This window comes from Muscardinus avellanarius (assembly GCF_963383645.1).
Source record: "Muscardinus avellanarius genome assembly, chromosome: 3".
In the NCBI taxonomy this organism is placed as follows: Eukaryota; Metazoa; Chordata; class Mammalia; order Rodentia; family Gliridae; genus Muscardinus; species Muscardinus avellanarius.
Genome location: NC_137788.1, coordinates 22512080 through 22532596, shown reverse-complemented (window position 1 = coordinate 22532596; position 20517 = coordinate 22512080). Strand labels below are relative to the sequence as shown.

Sequence of the window (20517 nt, the reverse complement as noted above, 5' to 3'; positions counted from 1 at the left end):
TGAGGCTGACCTTGAACCTGTGGTCCTCCTGTCTCAGTCTCCCACGTACTGAGATTACAGAAGTGCGCCACTGCTCCCAGCCAAAATTCTGGTCTTGAAGACAAATTCTCACATACATATATGCAAGCCCCAGTAGCAAGTACTGATCATATGCTGGGCGCTCTGTGAGGAGAAAGGCACAGTCCTGGTCTAGAGCCCAGGATGGAGGGCAAGGCGGAGGTAAACAGAGGGATCAGTCGGCAAGGTCAGTGGCCCTTTTTAACTCTTCTGCACCCCAGTGGAACAACTGGTGGGGACTCAAGACTGAGTGGAACCCAGCTGGCTCCTCTGGATGCCAAAGCTCCGAGCCTCAGGTCCTGTGCAGGATGCCGGGCCAAACAACAGCCCTCGACAGCGGGAACTAGAGCCCAGAGGCGCCGGGCAGCATGTGTCCGGGTCATTGTCCCCTGCCGGAGCCGGTTTCCAGGGGCCTGCAAGCGAGGCTGCTGGTGTCCCGATTCGCCAAGGAGAAGCAGCGGTTGTGGGGTGCAGCTCCTCCGGTACCTAGATGGTTTTCCGAAAGCATTCGACTACTTCTTCATAATCGTGTTCATCCACTTCTGCAAAAGGGCCCAGGTCAGAGAGGATCTTGGGCCTTGGGCAAGTTCCTTCCTCAATTTAGTTCCCTCACCCACACAGGGAAAGGCTTGGCCTGGATGCTTTAAAGTTCTTGCTAGCCCAGAACCTGCAGACTGCACCATTGCGTTGTCCCCGATGCCCCAGGAGGGCGTGTCTTGGGGACTGAACTCCGGAGGCCATGGGAGAGAGATTAGTAATGTAGGACCTTTCTACCTGCTCCACTCCCACCCTGGGGAGGGTCCCGGGGCGGGGCCATCAGAGACAAGCCGCACAGGGGTTAGAGTTGGGGGGGCAGCAAGCTCAGGCAGACAGGGCCTTGAAGGACTTACCTGGAGCCTGGGTTTGGAACTTAGGTCTGAGGCCCTTGTGGGCAGGAATCTTGCTGTATACCTCCAGTTTGTTCTGGGAAAACTCTGGCAAGGTCTTCGCCTTGGTTTGGGACAGCAGGGGCATCTTAGGACATTTCTGTTCTAAGACTTGAAAAGACTTTGAATGGGAGAAAAAGCAGAAATCAGCAAGGTGCCAAAGAAAGGGCAGCAGAGTCCAGAAAGTATAACTGACCTACAAAATCACTTCCCTCTGTCCCAAATGCTGGGATTACAAGCCTGCGCCCCCACACCCGGTTATTCTTTTTTTTTTTTTTTTTGGTGGTCCTGGAGGTGGAACCCAGGGGCTTTCTACTTCCAGGCTACACTCCCAGACCTATTTTATACTTTATTTGGAAACAGGGTCTCATTGAGTTGAAGAGGTCCTCACTAAGTAGCTGAGGCTGGCTTCGAACCTATGCGATCCTCCTGTCTCAGCCTCCCAAGCACTGGGATTACAAGTGTGCGCCATCACACTCAGCCTATTCTTTATTTTTGAAACAGGGTCTCATTGAGTTGAAGAGGGCCTCACTGAGTAGCTGAGGTTGGCCACAAACCTGTGACCCTCCTGTCTCAGCCTCCCAAGTACCGGGATTACAAATCTATACCACCACACCCGGCTCTCAGGTGGTTTAATTTGTGATTGGTGGGGGGCACTGGGGATTGAACCCAGAGACACTCCATCTCTGAGCTATATCCCCAACCCTATTTTATTTTTATTTGGAAACAGGGTCTCATAAGGTTTATGAGAGTCTCACTAAGCTGCCAAAACGGTCCTCAAACCTGCGACCCTCCTGTCTCAGTCTCCCAAGTACTGGGATTACAAGTACACCACCACACCCGGCTCCCAGGCGGTTTTAGTACAAGCACATGAAACTCTTTGGCAGAAGAGAAACAGGTCAGAATGGAGGATGAAGATGAGGCCAGGGGCTGAGACAGAGTGTCCCTGGAGTTTTCCAGGGCTCCCAGTGAATGTCTTGAATCCTTGGGGGAATCAAAATGGAGGTGCTCAAGAAAGCAGTGATAGGCCAGGCGTGGTGGCGCACAGCTGTCCTCCAGGACACGGGAGGCACAGACAGGAAGATTGCAAGTTCGTGGCCAGCCACAGCAATCTAGAGAGATCCTGTTTCAAAATTTAGAAAATATGGCTGGGCTCTCAGCAACTTAGTAAGACCCTGTTTCCAAATAAAATATAAGAAAGGTCTGAGAGTATAGCCCGGAGATAGAAAGCCTCTGGGTTCCACCTCCAGTACCACAAAAAAAAAAAAAAAAAAAAAAGAAAGAAAAAAAAAGAAAATATGGCTGGGGGTATAGCTCAGAGGTAGAATGCTTCTTGGTTCAATCCACAGTATAGCCAGATGTGGTAGCGCATGCTTGTAATCCCAATACTTGGGAGGCTAAGACAGGAGAATCATGGGTTTGGGGTCAGCCTCAGCTACTTAGTGAAGCCCTCAGCAATTTAGTGACACCTGTTTCAAAGTAAAAAAAATTAAAAAATGAGGTTAGGGGTATAGTTCAGAGGTAGAATTTCCCTGGGTTCCATCCCCAGTACCACAAAAGAAAGAAAGAGAGAAAGAAAGAAAGAAAGAAAGAAAGAAAGAAAGAAAGAAAGAAAGAAAGAAAGAAACTCCCAGTATAAAACAACAAAATAAAATAAAATAGAAAGCCGGGCGTGGTAGTGCACACTTGTAATCCCAGCATTCGGGGGGCTGAGACAGGAGGATCACAGTTTGTGGCCAGCCTCAACTACTTAGTGAGGCCATTTGCAACTCAGTGAGACCCTGTTTCAAAATAAAGAATAAAAAAATAGGGCTGGGGGTGTAGCTCGTAGGTAGAATGCCCCTGGGTTCCACCCGCAGTACTGCAACATAAATAAATAAATAAATAAATAAATAAATAAATAAATAAATAAATAAATAAGGCTGAGGGTATAGCTCAAAGGTAGAATGCCACGCCAGGCATGGTGGCATACACCTGAAATCCTAGTATTTTGGAGGCTGAGACAGGAAGATTGCAGGTTCAAAGCCAGCCTTAGCAACTTAGGCCCTTGGCAATGTGGTAAGATCATTTCCAAATAAAAAATAAAAAGGGTTGCAGGTATATCTTGGAGGTAGAATACCCCTGGATTCCATCCTCAGTAACACACATACACACACACACACACACACACACACACACACACACACAGAAGGCAGGGATGTAGTTCATTGGTAGAATGCCCCTGGGTTCTCCAAGCATGGTAGCCCACTCTTATAATCCCAGTACTTGGGAGGTTGAAACAGGAGGGTCGCAGGTTCGGTGCCAGCCTCAGCAACTTAGTAAGGCCTTTAGCAACCTAGCAAGACCCTTTTTTCACATAAAATAGGCCTGGAGGTGTGACCTGGAGGTAAGAATACCCCTGGGTTTACAATCCCTAGTACCACCACCACCAAAAGAAAAAAAGTGTGACTTTATAAGCTGCAGACCCCCCCACCGCCTCGGTTACATGGGTACCTTGCTGCTTCCCGCTTTGATGCTCAGTCTCTTCGGCTCTCTGAGGCTCTGGCTTTTGGGGGGCCGGGGCGGGGGCACTTGGGTCTCACAGGCTGGTAACTTCCGGAGGCTGTAGTAGAGGGCGTCCGACAGCTCTTCCACGGTGGCCATGGGGAGCGGCTGAGCCAGCTCGCCTGGCCACCCCTCGGCCTCCACCACAGTCAGGTCCAGCCACCGGGGCGGGATCTCGAAGCACAGCCCTGGCTGGGTGTCCAGGCCCACCACCAGGAAGGGCTCCGTGACCTTCTCCTCCAGCCGCAGGCCAGGGAAGGGGAGCAGAGGGTCAGCGGGGTGGCCGGAGTCCTTGGCCACCACCTTGGCCTCGCAGGGCAGGGAGAACTGGGCGGTGAGCTCCGCCAGGCTGTAGCGCCGGCTGTCCTGCATCTCCTCCACGAAGCCCCCGGGGAGGTAGAGGGGCAGCAAGACCTGTTCTTGGTCCTCTACCTCCTCTTCGCACTCTTCCTCCATTTCCCCCCCGGCCTGGCCACTGAGCCGCTGACAAACCAAGACGTCTATGTCCTGACCTTGAGCCCCGCAGACCCGGTCGGACCCCAGCACCTCCAGCCGGTCGCCCACTGCCACGGAGGAGCCCCCGGGGCTGCCCTCCCCCTCCCACTCCCAGTCTTTGGTGGCCACCACCCGGAGGGGCCGGCCCGGCTGGAGAGCGCCCAGGAGGTCATAGGCCGTGGGGAACTCCCTGGGCCGGCGCCGCAGCTTGCCCCGGTAGGCCCCGGACATCAAGAAGTGCCGGGGCGCCTTCTGGCCCTTGCTCGAGGCCAGGACGTGCCAGGGGGGCGAGGCCGGGCCGTAGATGCAGACCTTCTGGCCTTTCCGCAAGTTGCTGAGCCAGGCGCTGAGGAAGATGGGGGGCCCCTCGGGAACTTCCAAGATCTCCATGGGCAGGGGGAAGGGGCCTCCCTGGGCCAGGACCTCGCTCAGCAGCACTGGTTTGATGAAGTGGACGTGCTGGGAGGAGGCGGTGACATCCTGCACATCGACTTCCAGGGTGGAGGGGATCTTGACCACGGTCCTGCGCACTGCGGGAAGGTCAGGTGAGGGGCACAGCACACATGCCCTGCCTGTGGCAGACCCCAGGCCGGCAAGAGCGAGGTGGCCCGCGCTGGGCTTGCCCGCTCGCGCCCTCGAGTCTCAGCCAGCGTTTTCCTGGCACGGCGTACTGACTCTTCGCTGGCTCCTTCCCCCCAACATTCACTCATTTATTTTGGTGATGCTGTGAATTGAACCCAGGGGTATTCTACCTCCGAGCTACACCCCCAGCCCTATTTTGGTTTTTATTTGGAAACAGGGTCTCACTAAGTTAACCCAAGCCCCACTGAATTGCTGAGGATGGCTTCGAACCTATGATCCTCCTATCTCGGCTGGGATTACAGGTGTGCACCACCACACCTGGCTTTTTTTTTTTTTGGCCAGGCATGGTGATGCATGCCTGTAATTCCAGCACTTGGGAGGCTGAGATAGGAAGATCACAGGTTCAAGACCAGCCTCAACAACTTAGACCCTATTTTAACATAAAAAATAAAATCGGGCTGAGGGTATAGCCCAGAGGTAGAATGCCCCTTAGGGCAGGGGTAGAAAGAAAAAAAAGCTGCTAAACATGAACAGGTTGTTTCTTGGACTTCCTCCGGTCAGGCCGTGGCAGCGAGCAGATTGAAGTTGGGCCAACAGGCTGAACCTGGCCAGTCAGAGGCCAAGCGTAGCAGAGGTAGAAGAATGGGTGTCTGGGAATTCTACAGATAAAATATACCATCAGCCAAGGGTGGTGGCACGTGCTTGTAATCCCAGTACTTGGGAAGCTGAGACAGGAGGATCACAGGTTCGAGGACAGCTTCAGCGCGAAACTCTGTTTCAAAATAAAAATAAAGTAGGGCTGGGGGTGTTGCTTGGAGGTCGAATGCTCCTGGGTTCCATCCCCAGACCAGCAAAAAAAAAAAAAAAAAAAGTAAAGCTGGGCGTGGTGTAATTACTTGGGAGGCCGAGACAGGAGGATTGTGCAGGTTCAAAGGCAGCCTCAGCTACTTAGTGAGACCCTGTTTGCAAAAAAAAAAAAAGAAAAAAAAGAAAAAAAAAAGAAAAAAAGGTCTGGAGTGTAGCTCGGAGGTAGAAAGCCTCTGGGTTCTATCCCAGTACCACACAAATAAACAAACAAATAAAAAATAAGCTGGGCGTGGTGGCACATGCTTGTACTCCCCGCGCTTGGGAGGCAGAGACAGGAGGATCGCGCAGGTTCGAAGCCAGTCGCGCGCGCTGGTTTAGGAAACCCTGTTTCCAAATTTAAAAAATGTAAAAATAGGTCTGGGAGTGTAGCCCGGAGGTAGAAGGGCTTCCCGGAACCCCAGTACCACCAAAAAAAAATAATAATAATAATAATAATATGGCTGGGAGTATAGCTCAAAGGTAGAATGCCCATAGGTTCCATCCCCAGTACCACAAAAGAATATAATAATTAATTTAAAAAAATAAAAGTAGCTGGGAGTATAGCTCAGAGGTATAATGACCCTGGCGTGGTGGCGCACACTTATAAAACCAGCGCTTGGGAGGCTGAGACAGGAGGATCACGCAGATTCGAAGCCAGCCTCAGCTGCTTAATGAGCTTACTTACTTAGACCCTGTTTCCAAATAAAATATAAAATAGGTCTGGGAATACAGCCTGAAGTCGTAGAAAGCCCCTGGGTTCCACCCCCAGTACCACAAAACAAAAACAAATCCCAGGGTCAAAAAAAAAAAAAAAAAAAAAAAAAGAAAGAAAGAAAGAAAAGAAAAGAAGACGAAACCCCACACGCGGCAGCGCAGTGTGCCGGAGGCCCTAACACTGCTCGCTGGCTAAGCGCTGAGCGCTGCGCCGCACGGGCCGTCGGTCCACTGTCCACTCCAGGCAGAAGCCCGGCGCCCGCTTCACTGCAGCGCTGGGCGGCCTTGCCATCCAGCCTGCCCGGGTTCTGCCGGTTTCCCCAATCTCACTCTGCTTGTTGGCTCCAGCCGGCCCTGGGGAACATTCCAAGAAACAATCCACAAAACTGGCTGGGGGTCCACTCCGAGTGTGTCCTCTGTCACTCAAGAGGGGACGTTCAGAATAACCCTGCTCTTCCTCAAGTCAGAAAAAGCCATGTTTCTCCCAAGCCACTCGTCAGCTTGCCTTAGCGACATTGTGCCTCTGTGCCAGCTGCTGGTGAGTTCAGAACCCACTTCTGCCAGTTCTACAAGCACAGGGGACTGCACTACTGGGTGCACCCCACTTTCCTGTCTCCATTTACACCACATTTTCTAGCTTCTTGGGCACCTGTGTGTGTGTGTGTGTGTGTGTGTGTGTGTGTGTGTGTGTGCGCGCGCGCGTGTGGGTGTGGCACTGGGAATTGAATCCAGGGGCATCTCATCCCTGAGTTACACCTCTAGCTTGATTTTCTTTTCTTTTTTATTTTTCAGCACTGGGGATGGACCCCAGGGGCATGTTACCTCTGAGTTACATCCCCAGCCCTATTTTTTTTATCATTTATTTATTTATTTACTTATTTATTTATTTATTGTTTATTTATTTATTTTTTGCAGGGCCTCTAACCTGCGATCCTCCAAACTCAGCTTCCCAAGTTCTAAGTTCTGAGATTACAGGTGTGCACCACCATGCCTGGCTTTAACTATGGATTTTTTTTTTTCCGGTACCGGGGTTGGAACCCAGGGGCATTCACCTCTGAGCTACACCCCCAGCCCTTTTTTTTTTTTTTTTTGGTGGTACTGGGGATGGAACCCTTCTACCTCCGGGCTACACTCCCAGACCTATTTTATATTTTTATTTGGAAACAGGGTAATTTGGAAACAGGGTCTCTTAAGCCAGTGCAGCTGGCTTCGAACCTGCGCGATCCTCCTGTTTCCGCCTTCCAAGCGCAGAGATTACAAGCGTGCGCCACCACACCCGGCTCCCCCAGCCCTGTTTTTTAATCTTTATTTGGAAACAGGGTCTCACTGAGTTGCAAAGGGCCTCACTAAGTAGTAACTGAGGCTCTCTATGAACCGTGATCTTCCTGTCTCAGCCTCCCAAATGCTGGGATTATAAGCATGCACCATCATGCCTGGCTTCAATTTTATTTCTACTTTTATTTTTTAATTAATTATTATTATTATTATTTTTTTTTTTTGGTGGTACTGGGGATGAAACCCAGGGGCCTTCTACCTCCGGACTACACTGTCAGGCCTATTTTATATTTTATTTGGAAACAGGGTCTCACTGAGTTGCTGAGAGCCTCAATAAGTAGCTGAGGCTGGCTTTGAACCTGCGCGATCCTCCTGTCTCCGCCTCCCATGCATGGGGATTACAAGCGTGCGCCACCATGCCTGGCTCGATTTTATTTCTAACTTTGGTTTGTTTGTTTGTTTGTTTATGGTGGTACTGGGGTTCCTGGAAGCCCGTCTACCTCCGGGCTACACTCCCAGACCTATTTTATATTTTTGAAACAGGGTCTCTTACGCCAGCGCGGCTGGCTTCGCGCGATCCTCCTGTCTCCGCCTCCCAAGTGCGGGGATTACAAGCGTGCGCCACCACGCCCGGCTTATTTCTAACTTTGAAACAAGCTCTCACTAAGTTGATATGGCTGGTTTGAACCTGTGATCCTACTGTCTCAGCCTCCTAAATACTATGATTACAGGCATATACCACTCTACCTGACCTGGTATCTTTTTCCTGTTGTACTGTATACAGCTGGCTGGTGCCCTGGGGCCCCCTGGAGGGGGTGTCTTCTGTCAGAGCTGTGCCCCAGGGCCCTCAGCCCCCATGGGCTCTGTCCCCTCGGCTACTCACTGTGCATGACGGCTTGGATCTCATACTGGGGCCTCAGGACCAGGTAGAGCCAGGGCAGGCTGGGGCAGGTGAACGTGCTGTCCTTCAGGGCCGGGTCCTGCACGGCCTGGAGCAGAGTCCGGGGAGTACCAGGCTCCCATTTCCAAAAGAGCCCTGTCTGGGACAGGGGCAGGTGCAGGGTGACCTGCTGGGTCCCTGAGCCCAACACACAGCGTGCGTGGCGGGCCCCCAGGTGCGTTTCCACAGCCGCTAGCAGGAGGGGCTGGCCCTCAGGCAGCACCCCGGTCTTCGTGGTAATGCTGTGGCCCGACACGAAGCAGATGGGCAGTGGCCTGGAGCTCCGGGGCCTGGCCGAGACCACCTCCTCCAGGGTTCTGTAGCTCTGGGTACTTCCCAGGGGGCTGAAGTAGCCTGTGGGGTTCAGCAGAGGATGGGAAGGTCGTCGGGGTTGGGACAGACCTTTGCAGGGTCAGGGGCCCAGGCTCACCCTGCACACCCCGCCAGAGTCCCCTGAGGACAGGTTCAAGGGTGGGCCCACATCTGGACATCCAGCCAGGCTGCAGGGCAGACAGACAGAAGGCAGAGTGAACACATGAATGGACAGGAACTAGTGACACCCGGGGACTGTCGCCAGAGACACAGAGCACAGAACAGGGACAGGTTCCCAGCAGACACAGAATGACACCGCGGCTTCTACCTCCTGACCCCGCTACCTCCAGCTTGGACAATTTTTTTATTTCCTCCAAAGCCATACCACAGCTCCCATCCCACACATCCCAAGCCAAGGCCCCGGCCCGAGCCAGCACCAGTGTCCTCTCCCAAACTAGAACTCCAAAGCAGCTACTGACCACCCTCGACCCTCATCAGGTCTTGTCCGGACTACCAGCAAGGCCGCAGACTCTCCACCGTGTACATCCTGCCCGGCCATTCTCCAGCGCTGGCCTAAACACCCACTCCCGGAAGCGATGGCTTCCTGCCCCAGACTCACACCAATCTCATCAAAGAAACATCACAATATCGGACTGAGAGACATTCTACAAACGCACTGGGCTGCCGGGCGTGGTGGCGCACGCTCGTAATCCCAGCTTTCAGGAGGCCGAAACCGGAGGATCGCGGTTCGCGGACAGCCTCAGCTACTTAGTGAGGCCCTCTGCAACTCAGTGAGACCTGGTTTCAAAAGAAAGAAAAAAATAGGGCAGGGGGTGTAGCTTGGAGGTTGAATGCCCCTGGGTTCCATACCCAGACCCGAAAAAAAAAAAAAAAAGAAAAAAAAAGGGCAGAGGGTACAGCTCAGAGGTCGAATGCCCCTGGGTTCCATCCCCAGACCCGAAAAAAAAAAAAAAAGTTCATGTCGAGCTGGACGTAGGGACGTGTGTTTGTAAAATCTCAGCATTTGGGAGGATTTCAGTTGGCGGACAGCCCCAGCTACTGAGGCCCTTTGCAACTCAGTGAAACCCTGTTTCAAAATAAAGAACGGTGCCAAGCGTGGTGGCGCACACTTGTAATCCCCGTGCTTGGGAGGCGAGACAGGAGGATCGTGTAGGTTCAAAGCCAGCCTCAGCTACTTAGTGAGGCTCTCAGCAACTTAGTGAGACCCTGTTTCTAATAAAATAGAAAATAGGTAGGGGATGTAGCCTGGAGGTAGAGGGCCCCTGGGTTCCATCCCAAGTACCACAAAAACAAAAACAAACCCATTGTTGCCTCAATACCTTCAAAATGGAGACCAAAATGTCAGCGCACCTTAGGGCTAAAGGGCCCTGGCTCCTGCCTCCCCAACTCCTGTCACCTGGACACCACTGCCTTGACCTCACCTAGCGGAAGGGCTCCATTACAGAGGCGCAGCTGAGGTCCAGAGAGGCCCACAGCTGGATTCCCGCCCAGGCCGCGGGCTCCTGGGTGGCGGTGTGAATGTAGGGTGTCCCTGGGTTGGGGAGGAAGGAAGGAATCTAGCTTGTGCCGACTTCTACTGTTGCCCACTGTTGCTGCTGCCCCGGAAGCGCCCGGTTCCCCCGTGCCCCACGGGCAGCACCCCGCAGGGCCTGGCACACCTGGGTGTCAGCAGACATGTGCTGAGGGAGACAGAGAGCGAGTGAGTGAGCGAGCAGGCCTGGTGGGAGGCAGCAGGGGGCGCGTGGCCGCAGGGCTCTGGCCGTCTGACTGGAGGTGGCGGGTGTGGGGCCTCCTGAGCAAAGCCCCAGGGCTGGCAGTGGCCACTGGGGTCAACATGCCCGCCCACGAGGGCCGCAGGCGAGCGTGGCGTGCCAGGCCCGGGAAGGCATGGGGACCACCTTACCCTGGAAGTTGGGGGCCAGCTCCAGGGTCTGCCTGGTCCCGGGGTTCTCGCAGACCACCTTCTGGAGGCGAACCTGGGTGACCTTCAGCAGGTCCCCGGTGGAGAGGCAGCACTCGCTCCCAGAGATCTCGTAGATGGAGCCTGCGGAGACACGGGCTCAGTTTCCCCCTTTAGCCAGGGCCAAGCATCGCGCGGCTGGTGTTCGTGCTGGCAGCAGCCGAGGATGCCCTTCCCTGAATTCCCCCAGCTGATGGCAGGCGGCAGGACCCCATGGCTGCCCTCGCCCTCTGAGGCCCTTCTCTGGCCTCCTACACAATCTGCCTCCTCCGAGGAGGCACAGGTGAGGCTGCTCTCTCAGAGGCACTGGAGCCAGCAAGAGGCCGGCCTCTGAGTATGTTAAGTCCATGACTCTCAGCTCCCTCATCGTACAGCGACGGAATCAGGGCTCACAGATGGCCAGCGGCTTAGGTCGGTCAGCGGTTCCCGGCAGGTCACAGAGCCAGGCAGGGACAGGCCCATAATGCTTTGCTTTCTCCTCCAGAAGAGCTGCACTTACAGGCAGCACAGGAGGAGGCAGCAACGGGAGAGCCCGGTGGGCAAGGTTCTGGGAGCTGCCCTCAGGCTCAGCAGATACCCTTTCTGAGTTTCAAGCACTTGAAGCTGTGCAGAGAATTCAGGCGTGGTGGTGCACACTTGTAATCCCAGTACTTGCGAGGCTGAGACAGGAGGATGGCAGGTTCTCTGCCAGCCTCAGCTACTCAGGGAGGCCTCTGCAACTTAGACCCTGTTTCAAAATAAAAAATAAAGCCTGAGCCGGGCGTGGTGGCGCAGTCTTGTAATCTCCGCGCTTGGGAGGTGGAGACAGGAGGATCGCGCAGGTTTGTAGCCAGTCTGGCTGGCTTAAGAGACCCTGTTTCCAAATAAAAATATAAAAAATAGGTCTGGGAGTGTAGCCCCGAAGTAGAAGGGCTTCCAGGAACCCCAGTACCACACACACACACACACACACACACACACACACACACAAAAGCCAGAGGTCGGGTGTGGTGGTGCACACCTGTAATCCCCGGGCTTGGGAGGCGGAGACAGGAGGATCGTGCAGGTTCGAAGCCAGCCTGGCTGACTTAAGAGACCCTGTTTCCAAATAAAAATATAAAAAATAGGTCTGGGAGTGTAGCCCAGAGGTAGAAGGGTTTCCAGGAACCCCAGCATCACCAAAATAAATAAATAAATAAATAAAATAAATAATAAATAAAGCCGGGCATGGTAATCCCCGTGCATGGGAAGCTGAGACAGGAGGATGGCAGAGGTTCAAAGCTAGCCTCAGCTACTTAGTGAGGCGCTCAACAACTTTGTGAGACCCTGTTTCCAAATAAAATATAAAATAGGTCTGGGAGTATAGCCCGGAGGTAGAAAGCCCCTGGGTTCCATCCCCAGTACCAAATAAATAAATAAATAAATAAATAATAAAGCCAGGGGTGGTGGCACATGCTTGTCATCCTACCATTTGGGAGGCGGAGGCAGTTTGCGGACAGCCTTAGCTACTTAGTGAGGCCCTCTGCAACTCAGTAAGACCCTGTTTCAAATCAAGAATATAAAAATAGGCTGGGGGTGTAGCTCAGAGGTAGAATATCCCTAGGTTCAATCCCCAATACCACACATACACACACAAAAAAGGTGTACACTAAAGCTCTCTCAGCACACAGAAGCACAGGCTCCCCTCAACTGAAGGATGACGGGAAAGTGCCAGGGGCAAGGTCTTGAGGCCCACCTCACCCCAGTGTGCCCCAGAGGACCCTCACCAGCCCCGAGAAACTAAGAAAAACCCCAGTCTTCCCCGCAGGAAATGCACACAGGCTCACAAAGCAGCGCTGAAACCGGCGAGGTGGCGCACCCTTATAATCCCGTACTCGGGAGGCTGACACAGGAGGGTCACAGGTTGAGGGCCAGCCTCAGCAAGTAGTGAGACTCTCAACAACCTAGGGAGACTCTGTTTCAAAATAAAAGTAGCCATGTGTGGTGGCGCACGCTTGTAATCCCAGTATTTGGGAGGCTGAGACAGGAGGATTGCAGGTTCTTGGCCAGCCTCAGATACTTAGTGAGGTCCTCTGCGATTTAGTGGGACCCTATTTCAAAATAAAGAATTAAAAAAAAATAGGATTGGGGGTGTAGCTCGGAGGTAGAATGCCCCTGGGTCCAACTCCCAGTTCTGCAAAATAAATAAATAAATAAATAAATAAATAAATAAATAAATGGTGCCGGGGGTAGCTCAGCAGTAGAAAGCCCTAGGTGCAAACCCCAGTACCACACACATGCATACACGCACACACGGGCGCGCACACACGCACACAAAAGAGGTCAAAGAGGTCGAGAGGGCTGTCCAAGATGATAAAGTAACAGGAGGCAGAACTGGGGGTCAAGCCCAGGTGTTTAGTGCCCCTAAGCACGTGCACGGCCACTCCAGCGTGCCTGCCTGCACCGCCCCACCAGTGTCTGTCCTCTCCACACGCCCCATCTGCACACCCACACCCCTCCAGGCTCTTCTCTAATCCCAGCACCCCACTCTGTCACTTCCCCTCCCCGTTTCCTCATTCTGCCTTAGTATTGTGAAACAGATGTGCAGGGGATGCCGGGAGGACTGGGGGCTCCATCTGTCCTGGGCTAGGGAAGAACAGACCCCAGGGCCAGTCTGCAGGAAGCCCCCAGGGGCAGAGTCAGAACTTGACCCCGTGACCCAGAGAGCCTGGGAGGTGGTGCCCCCAGGGCGGTCTCCTGGAGTCTCAGACCCTCCCAGGTCCTCAGAACATCAGCTAGAGGCTGTGCTGTGCAGCAAGTTCACCCCTTACCCCAGCGGTTCCCTCTCTCCACCTCCCCTTCTCCCACTGGGGCCCACAGTTCCTTCCTCCCCCCAGGCCAGCCCCGCCTCCACCCTCCGTGCAGACACCTCTAACCCTGGCCGGTGTGAAGGGCCGGAGGGAGAGCTGAGAGTTGAGGTGGCGCTGGTTCTAGTACGGCCTCATCTAGCAGAGGCCAAGGGTGGCCGAGGATGGGAGGGCGCAGTGCAGGGAGGAGGCAGAGACTCCTTGGGGGAGACTCTGTCCTTCGGCAGTGGGGTGCTGGGGGCCGTAACAGTGACAGAAGCGTTTGTAGCATGTTCAAAGCCCTGGGTAGGAGCCCAGCACCACTAAGAACCAACCAACAGCGGGCACCGAGGTGCACGCCCGTAATTCCAGGACTTGGGAGGCTGAGACAGGAGGATCACAGGATCCAGGCCGGCGGCGGCTTAGTGAGCCTCGGCCTCAAAAAAAAAAAAAAAAAAAAAAAAAAAAAAAAAATAGAGATTGAGAGAGAGAGAGAGAGAGAGAGAGAGAGAGAGAGAGAGAGAGAGAGAGAGAGATGGGGGCTGGCGGTAGAGCCCCTGGGTTCGATCCCCAGCACACAACAAATCAATAATAAAAGCAAGCTTCTGCAAAGACCACGGGCAGAGGCTGGCCGGCCGGCCTGGCCCACTCACCCTCGGAGTAGACCCCGGAGGACACCCGCAGCACGCGCGGGAGCGAGGCGGGGTCCAGCGCGCGCGCGAAGTCCTGCAGCGACACCGGCTCCATGGTGCTCCAGGCTGCGGGGGGCCGCCCAGGGACCGCTAGCTGCGGCCGGAGCCAGGAAGCCACGCCCCGAGGCCACGCCCGCCAGCGGCCAGGCCACGCCCACCGGGTGGAGGCAAGTCCCCGCTAGGTTTTTGGCATCACCCCTGCTTGTGGCGGAGACCCAGCACTCCTGGGTAAAGCCCTCTCCTCTGGTCTCAGTTTACTCATCTCTAAAATGGGGTTACAGCTGGGAGCGGTGGCACACGCCTATAATCGCAGCTGCTCCGGAGACTGAAGCAGGAGAATCGCAAAATCGAGGCCAGCCTTGGCAACTTTGTGAGACTGTCTCGAAAGAAGACAATAAAGCCGGGCGTGGAGGCGCTCGCTTGTAATCCCCGCGCTTGGGAGGCGGAGACAGGACGATCGCGCAGGTTCAGAGCCAGCGCTGGCTTAAGAGACTCTGTTTCCAAAAAAAAAAAAAAAGTATAAAATAGGTCTGGGAGTGTAGCCCGGAGGTAGAAGGGCTCCCAGGAACCCCAGTACCGGAAAAAAAAAAAAAAAAAAAGACCTGGAGGTGTAGCTCAGTGGTAGAGCACTCCCGGGTTCAATACCCAGTACTGCAAAATTAATTAATTGGCTAATTAATTGAAACAAAATAAAATAGGTTACCTGGCATTGGTTGAACAGCTTAAAACATCTAGATCAGGGCTGGGAGCGTAGCCTAGAGGTAGAAAGCTTCTGGGTTTCATCCCCAGTAACACACACATACACACACACACACACACACACACACACACACACACACACATGGTGCTGAGTGAGGAAAGTCTGGCCCCTCCCCTAGGGCCCCACGGATGCGGACAGGACGAGGCCCCTCCGTGGTGCTGGAGGTTCAAACCAGAAACAGTCGCCTGGTGTCCTTGTGGGTCTCCTCCTTCCGATCTGAGCGAGAATGTGTAGTGTCAGGTTTCCTGAATCCCCTCCAGGCTTCCACCGCGCACACTTCTAGTGATGGGGCGCTCATTACCTGTCCAGGGGTCTCTTTTGGAGAGTTATGATTAAAAATTCTTCTTTTCCCTCCTGCCCAGCTGATTTTTCCAAGTTTTCTCTCTCTCTCTCTCTCTCTCTCTCTCTCTCTCTCTCTCTCTCTCTCTCTCTCTCTCTCTCTTGCGGGTCTGGGGATGGAACCCAGAGGCATTTGACCTCCAAGCTACACCCCTGCCCTATTTTTTATTCTTTATTTTCAAACAGGGTCTCACTAAGTTGTGGAGGGCCTCACTAAGTAGCTGAGGCTGTCCGTGTGTCCGTGAACCGTGATCCTCCGGTCTCAGCCTCCGGAACGCTGGGATCACAAGCGTGCGCCATGCTTCCAAGTTCTCTATCAAGTTAAAACTTATTTTGTGTGTGTGTGTATGGTACTAGGGATTGAACCCAAGGGCATTCTACCTCTGAGCTACAGCCCCCCAGCCCTTATTTTTATTTTGAAACAGAATCTAGGTTGATGAGAGTCTCACTACTTGCTGAGGCTGTCCTATGATTCTCCTGTCTCAGCCTCCCAAATACTGAGATTATAGGCTTAGGCCACCACGCCTGGCCCGAGGTAAAAATTCTTACCCAGGAGAGAGAGAAATCTTTCCACATTGACTGCCCACTTTGAACCCCACAGGATGGCCGAGGCTTTTCCATTTTCCTGTCACCTCGATGGCCTTAAGCAAGTCACTGGTTTGCTGTCTCACTCAATGTCATCATATGTAAAATAGCGGACAGAATCTTCTTAGCTGTGAGAATTCAGTGTGATAATACATGCAAAGCGGTTAATTTCAGTGTGTGCCATCACGCCCAACACTGTAAAAGTAATACAAGACTTCAAATCAGAGATGACAATGAAATCAACCTAGTGAGACAGTTTTTCTTTTAATTAATTAATTTATTTATTTATTTGCAGTACTGGGAATGGAACTCAGGGGCATTCTACCTTCAGCAGCCCTATTTTTTATTCTTTGTTTTGAAACAAGGTCTCACGAAGTTGCAGAGGGCCTCAGTAAGAAGGGGAGGCTGTCCGTGATCCTCCTGTCTCAGCCTCCCCAAGTACTGGGATTACAAGCGTGTACCACCAAGCCCGGCTTGATACTGTTTTGAAATAAAACAGGAGGCCTGGCCTGGTGGTTCACACTTGTAATCCCCCTGCTTGGGAGGCGGAGACAGGAGGATTGTGCAGGTTCTAAGCCAGCCTTGATGGCTTAAGAAACCCTGTTTCCAAATAAAATATAAAAAAAATAGGTCTGGGAGTGTAGCCCAGAGGTAGAAAGTTTCCATCCTCAGTACCGCCAAAAATAAATAAATAAATAAATAAATAAATAAAGTAAAACAGGAAGCCGGGTGTATAAGTATAAAATTAGGTCTGGGAGTATAGCCCAGAGGTTAAAAAAAATGCCCCTGGGTTCCACCCTCAGTACCACTAAATAAATAAATAAATAGTAATATGCAGAATCTAGGAATAAAAGGGGCCATAAGAGGAACTCTAGATGAAGAAGGACTCTAGATGAGCAAATAAGGCGACCTCGCTGAGGGGATGGGAGGGGAAGGGGGAAATTCCCTAACGCACAGGGTGTCCATTCACAGTCTTATCAGTCAGTCACTAAGCCAAGCAGGGGAAGGAGGGAGGGGAGGGAGGCTGAGTGAGTGGTGTGTGCACGTATGCCTCCGCCATCTTGCACCCATTAAGATGTATGATTACAACATGCCATAAAAATAAAACAGGGGTGTAGCTTGGAAATAGAAAGCCCCTGGGTTCCATCCCCAGTGCCCTCCAAAACAAATCTAAGGATTTTCTTTAGGTCACTAGAGGCAGAGATGTTAGGAGTGTGTGTGTGTGTGTGTGTGTGTGTGTGTGTGTGTGGTAGTGGGGATGGAACCCTGGGGTCATTCTACCTCCCAGCTACACCCTCAGCCCTATTTTATATTCTTTATTTTGAAACAGAGTCTCACTGAGTTGCAAAGGGCCTCACTAAGTCCCGGAGGCTGTCCGCGAACACGATCCTCCTGTCTCAGCCTCCCGAATGCTGGGATTACAAGCGTGGGCCGCCACACCCGGCTGAGATGTTAGGATTTTCGCCCAGGGCTGCTAGGTCTGCGGACAGAGCAGTTCAGTTCTTCACGGTTCCCGTGTGATCCAGTGGACTGCGGAGACCCCGCGCATTTCTGCCCAGCCCAGGCTTGCCTGGGACTGCGGTAGAGGATGAAAATAAAATCGTGTCCTTGGAGGCAGACACTGTGGGGCTCACATCCGACCTCTGCCGCTTCCCAGCTGTGTGACCTTGGGCGAACACCTCAGCATCTCTGAGCCTCAGTCTCCTCTCTGTAACAGGAACTGACAGGGCTGACTGAGGGTGTTGGTAAAAATAATGGTGTAACACAAGCACGTGGGAACCAACCCGGGGCTTGATGTCGGCTGTGGTTGTATTTCCCAAGGGCCTCAGCTGCTCTGGTCTGTCTCCAGTATGGAGAATCTCACTGACTGCTCCCAATACCACACTTCCTATTTCAGAAAACAAGATGGGGAAGAAACTGTCTTTCTTGTGGCTGCATAACCTAGGCATGGAGGAACAGAAATACAGCTGCGGGGAACAGCAGGGACACTGCGACCTAGTGCTTGGGAGGCTGAGACAGGAGGAAGGCAGGTTCAAGCACAGCCTCAGCAAGTAGTGAGACTTATTGACCGAGGGGGACCCTATTTCAAAATAAAAATAAAATTGGGCCAGAGGCAGAATGTTCCCAGTACCAAAGGGAGAAAAAAGCCACCTATTCTCTTTTGTCTGTTTTCTAGGATTGCGCATCACAAGGTGAGTCCATTAATTGTGGTAGTGGGGATGGGGCTGTAGAGCTGGGAGAAGAGCTCAGAGGTGAATGCTCCTGGGCTCAATCCCCAAAACCATCACCATGAAGAAGGAGGAGGAGGAGGAGGAGGGAGTGGAGGAGGAAGAGGAAAAAAAAATAAACCGGCTCTCGCTAAGTTGCTGAGGGCCTCTTAAGTTGCTGAGGCTGGCCTTAAATCTGTGATCTTCGTGTCGTAGCCTCCCAAGTACTGGGAGAATAGGCATATGCCACCATGCCCAACTACCTGCTTAGATTGTGTGTGTGTGTGTATGTGTGTGTGTGTGTGTTAGATCTTGTGTGTGTGTGTGTGTTAGATTGTGTGTGTGTGTGTGTGTGTGTGTGTGTGTGTGCGTGTGTGTGGTACCAGGGGTGGAACCCAGTGGCTTTCTACCTCTGAGCTATACTCCTAGACCTAGTTCTATATTTTATTTGGAAACAGGATCTAAGTTGCTAAGAGCCTCACTAAGTAGCTGAGGCTGGCTTTGAACCTGTGCGATCCTCCTGTCTTAGCCTCCCAAGTGTGGGGATTACAAGTGTGGGCCACCTGCTTAGATCTTAAACTCCCCCAGACTTTAACCCCTTTCACTTGTTTTTAGTTGTTGTTGTTATTGCTATTATTATTATTATTATTATTATTATTATTATTACTATTTTGCAGTACTGGGGATTTAACCCAGAGGAATTCTACCTCCAGCTATGCCCCCAGCCCTGTGTTTTTATTCTTTATCTTGAAACAAAGTCTCACTGAGTTGTGGAGGGCCTTACTAAGTAGCTGAGGCTGACAGCAAACTGTGATCCTCCTGTCTCAGACTCCCAAATGCTGGGATTACAAGCATGTGCCACCAGCCTGGCATTATTATTATTATTATTATTATTATTATTATTATTACTACTTTAATTGGTACTGGGGGTGGAGCTCAGAGGCTTTCTACCTCCGAGCTATACTCCCAGCCCTATTTTTTAAAAATATATTTTATTTGGAAACAAGGTCTCACTAAGTTGCTGAGAGCCTCACTAAGTAGCTGAGGCTGGCTTCGAACCTGTGCGATCCTCCTGTCTCAGCCTCCCAAGCACGGGCATTACAGGCGTGCGCCACCACGCCCGACTTATTAATAATTATTATTTTTCAGTGCTGGGGTGGAACCCAGGGCCACATTCATCGCGCTAAGCACATACTCTCCCACTGAGTGATGCTGCCGGCAGTTGCTTGCTTTTAGTTGACTTTATTTATTTGCTTTTGGTCCTGGAGATTGAGCCCACGGGCATTCTACCTCCAAGATACACCCCCAGCCCAATTTTATTTTTATTTTGAAACAGGGTCCCCCCTAGATTGATGAGTTTCACTACTTGCTGAGGCTGTCCTCGAACCTTCCATCCTCCTGTCTCAGTCTCCCAAGTACTGGGATTACAGTCGTGCACTACCATACCCAGCTTAGTTGACTTTTTTTTTTAACGCCCTTGGTTTCAATCCCTAGTACCGCACCCCCCCCACCCCCCAAAAAAAGAGCACTGCTAACACAGTTGAAGTCTCATCGCGCATGCTCAGACCTCTGATTCCTTCCCACTCGCGCCAACGCCCAGAGTCTTTAAAACCTTCGGCTTCATCCTCCGGGCCTGGGTTTAAGCCTCGCTTGGTCTCCACACTTCACACTGGTGAATCAACCCTCTTTCCTTTTGCGAAGCTCCTCCTCCCAGTGGTTGACACAGGCCTGGCTCAGTAGTAACCCCGGGCTCCCTGAGCCTGGGCTGGGACTGGAGGCTGGGGCGGCGGACGCCAAGCAAACGCAGCCCTGGGCCCGGGAGGCGGCGGAGCACCCGGGCCTTTTCTACTTCTTCCTCTTTTTTTTTTTTTTTTTACACGCACACCTCACTCATTTAGCCTTCCCCGATTCCCGCCCCGTCCCCCACCCCTCATGTTTGATGTTTGGGCATGTACATCGTGCACATTAGGGAACCCCATCCCCCATCGAGGTCGCTCATCTGTAGTTTCTCCTCCGTCCAGAGTTCCTCCTCCTTTGACCCATTTTCTCCCTAGCTTCCCCATCTTAGGGAAAGCGTTCGATTTCTTACTTTTTGTGACTGACTAATCTCGCTTAGCATCATGTCCTCCAGTTCCATCCATTTCCCGTAAATGATGTAATTGTGTTTTTCTTTATGGCTGAGTAAAATTCCACTGTGTACATACCCCACAGTTTTGTGATCCATTCATCTGTTGATGGACTTCTTGGCTGGTTCCATAGTTTGGCTATGGTGAATTGTGCAGCTATGAACATAGATACACATGCATTAGTTTGGTAGTTTGGTTTCTTTTCTTTGGGGTAGATACCCAGAAGTGGTATTGCTGGATCAAATGGTAGATTTGTTCCCATTCTTCTGAGGATTCTCCATACTGTTTTCCAAAGTGGTTGCACTAATTTGCAATCCCACCAGCAATGTCTC

The 20517-nt window shown here is 52.3% G+C and overlaps 1 protein-coding gene across 1 annotated transcript; it reads right to left on the bottom strand.

The window, feature by feature from the left end:
- Window positions 1–543: 543 nt before the first annotated feature.
- Window positions 544–14223, bottom strand: THEMIS2 (thymocyte selection associated family member 2; the record flags this gene model as incomplete). Its single annotated transcript, XM_080691364.1, has 6 exons — window positions 544–647; window positions 948–1104; window positions 3477–4552; window positions 8323–8733; window positions 10616–10756; window positions 14130–14223. 6 exons carry the CDS (start codon window positions 14221–14223, stop codon window positions 544–546), a joined length of 1983 nt encoding a protein of 660 aa, XP_080547490.1.
- Between the last annotated feature and the right edge of the window lie 6294 nt (window positions 14224–20517).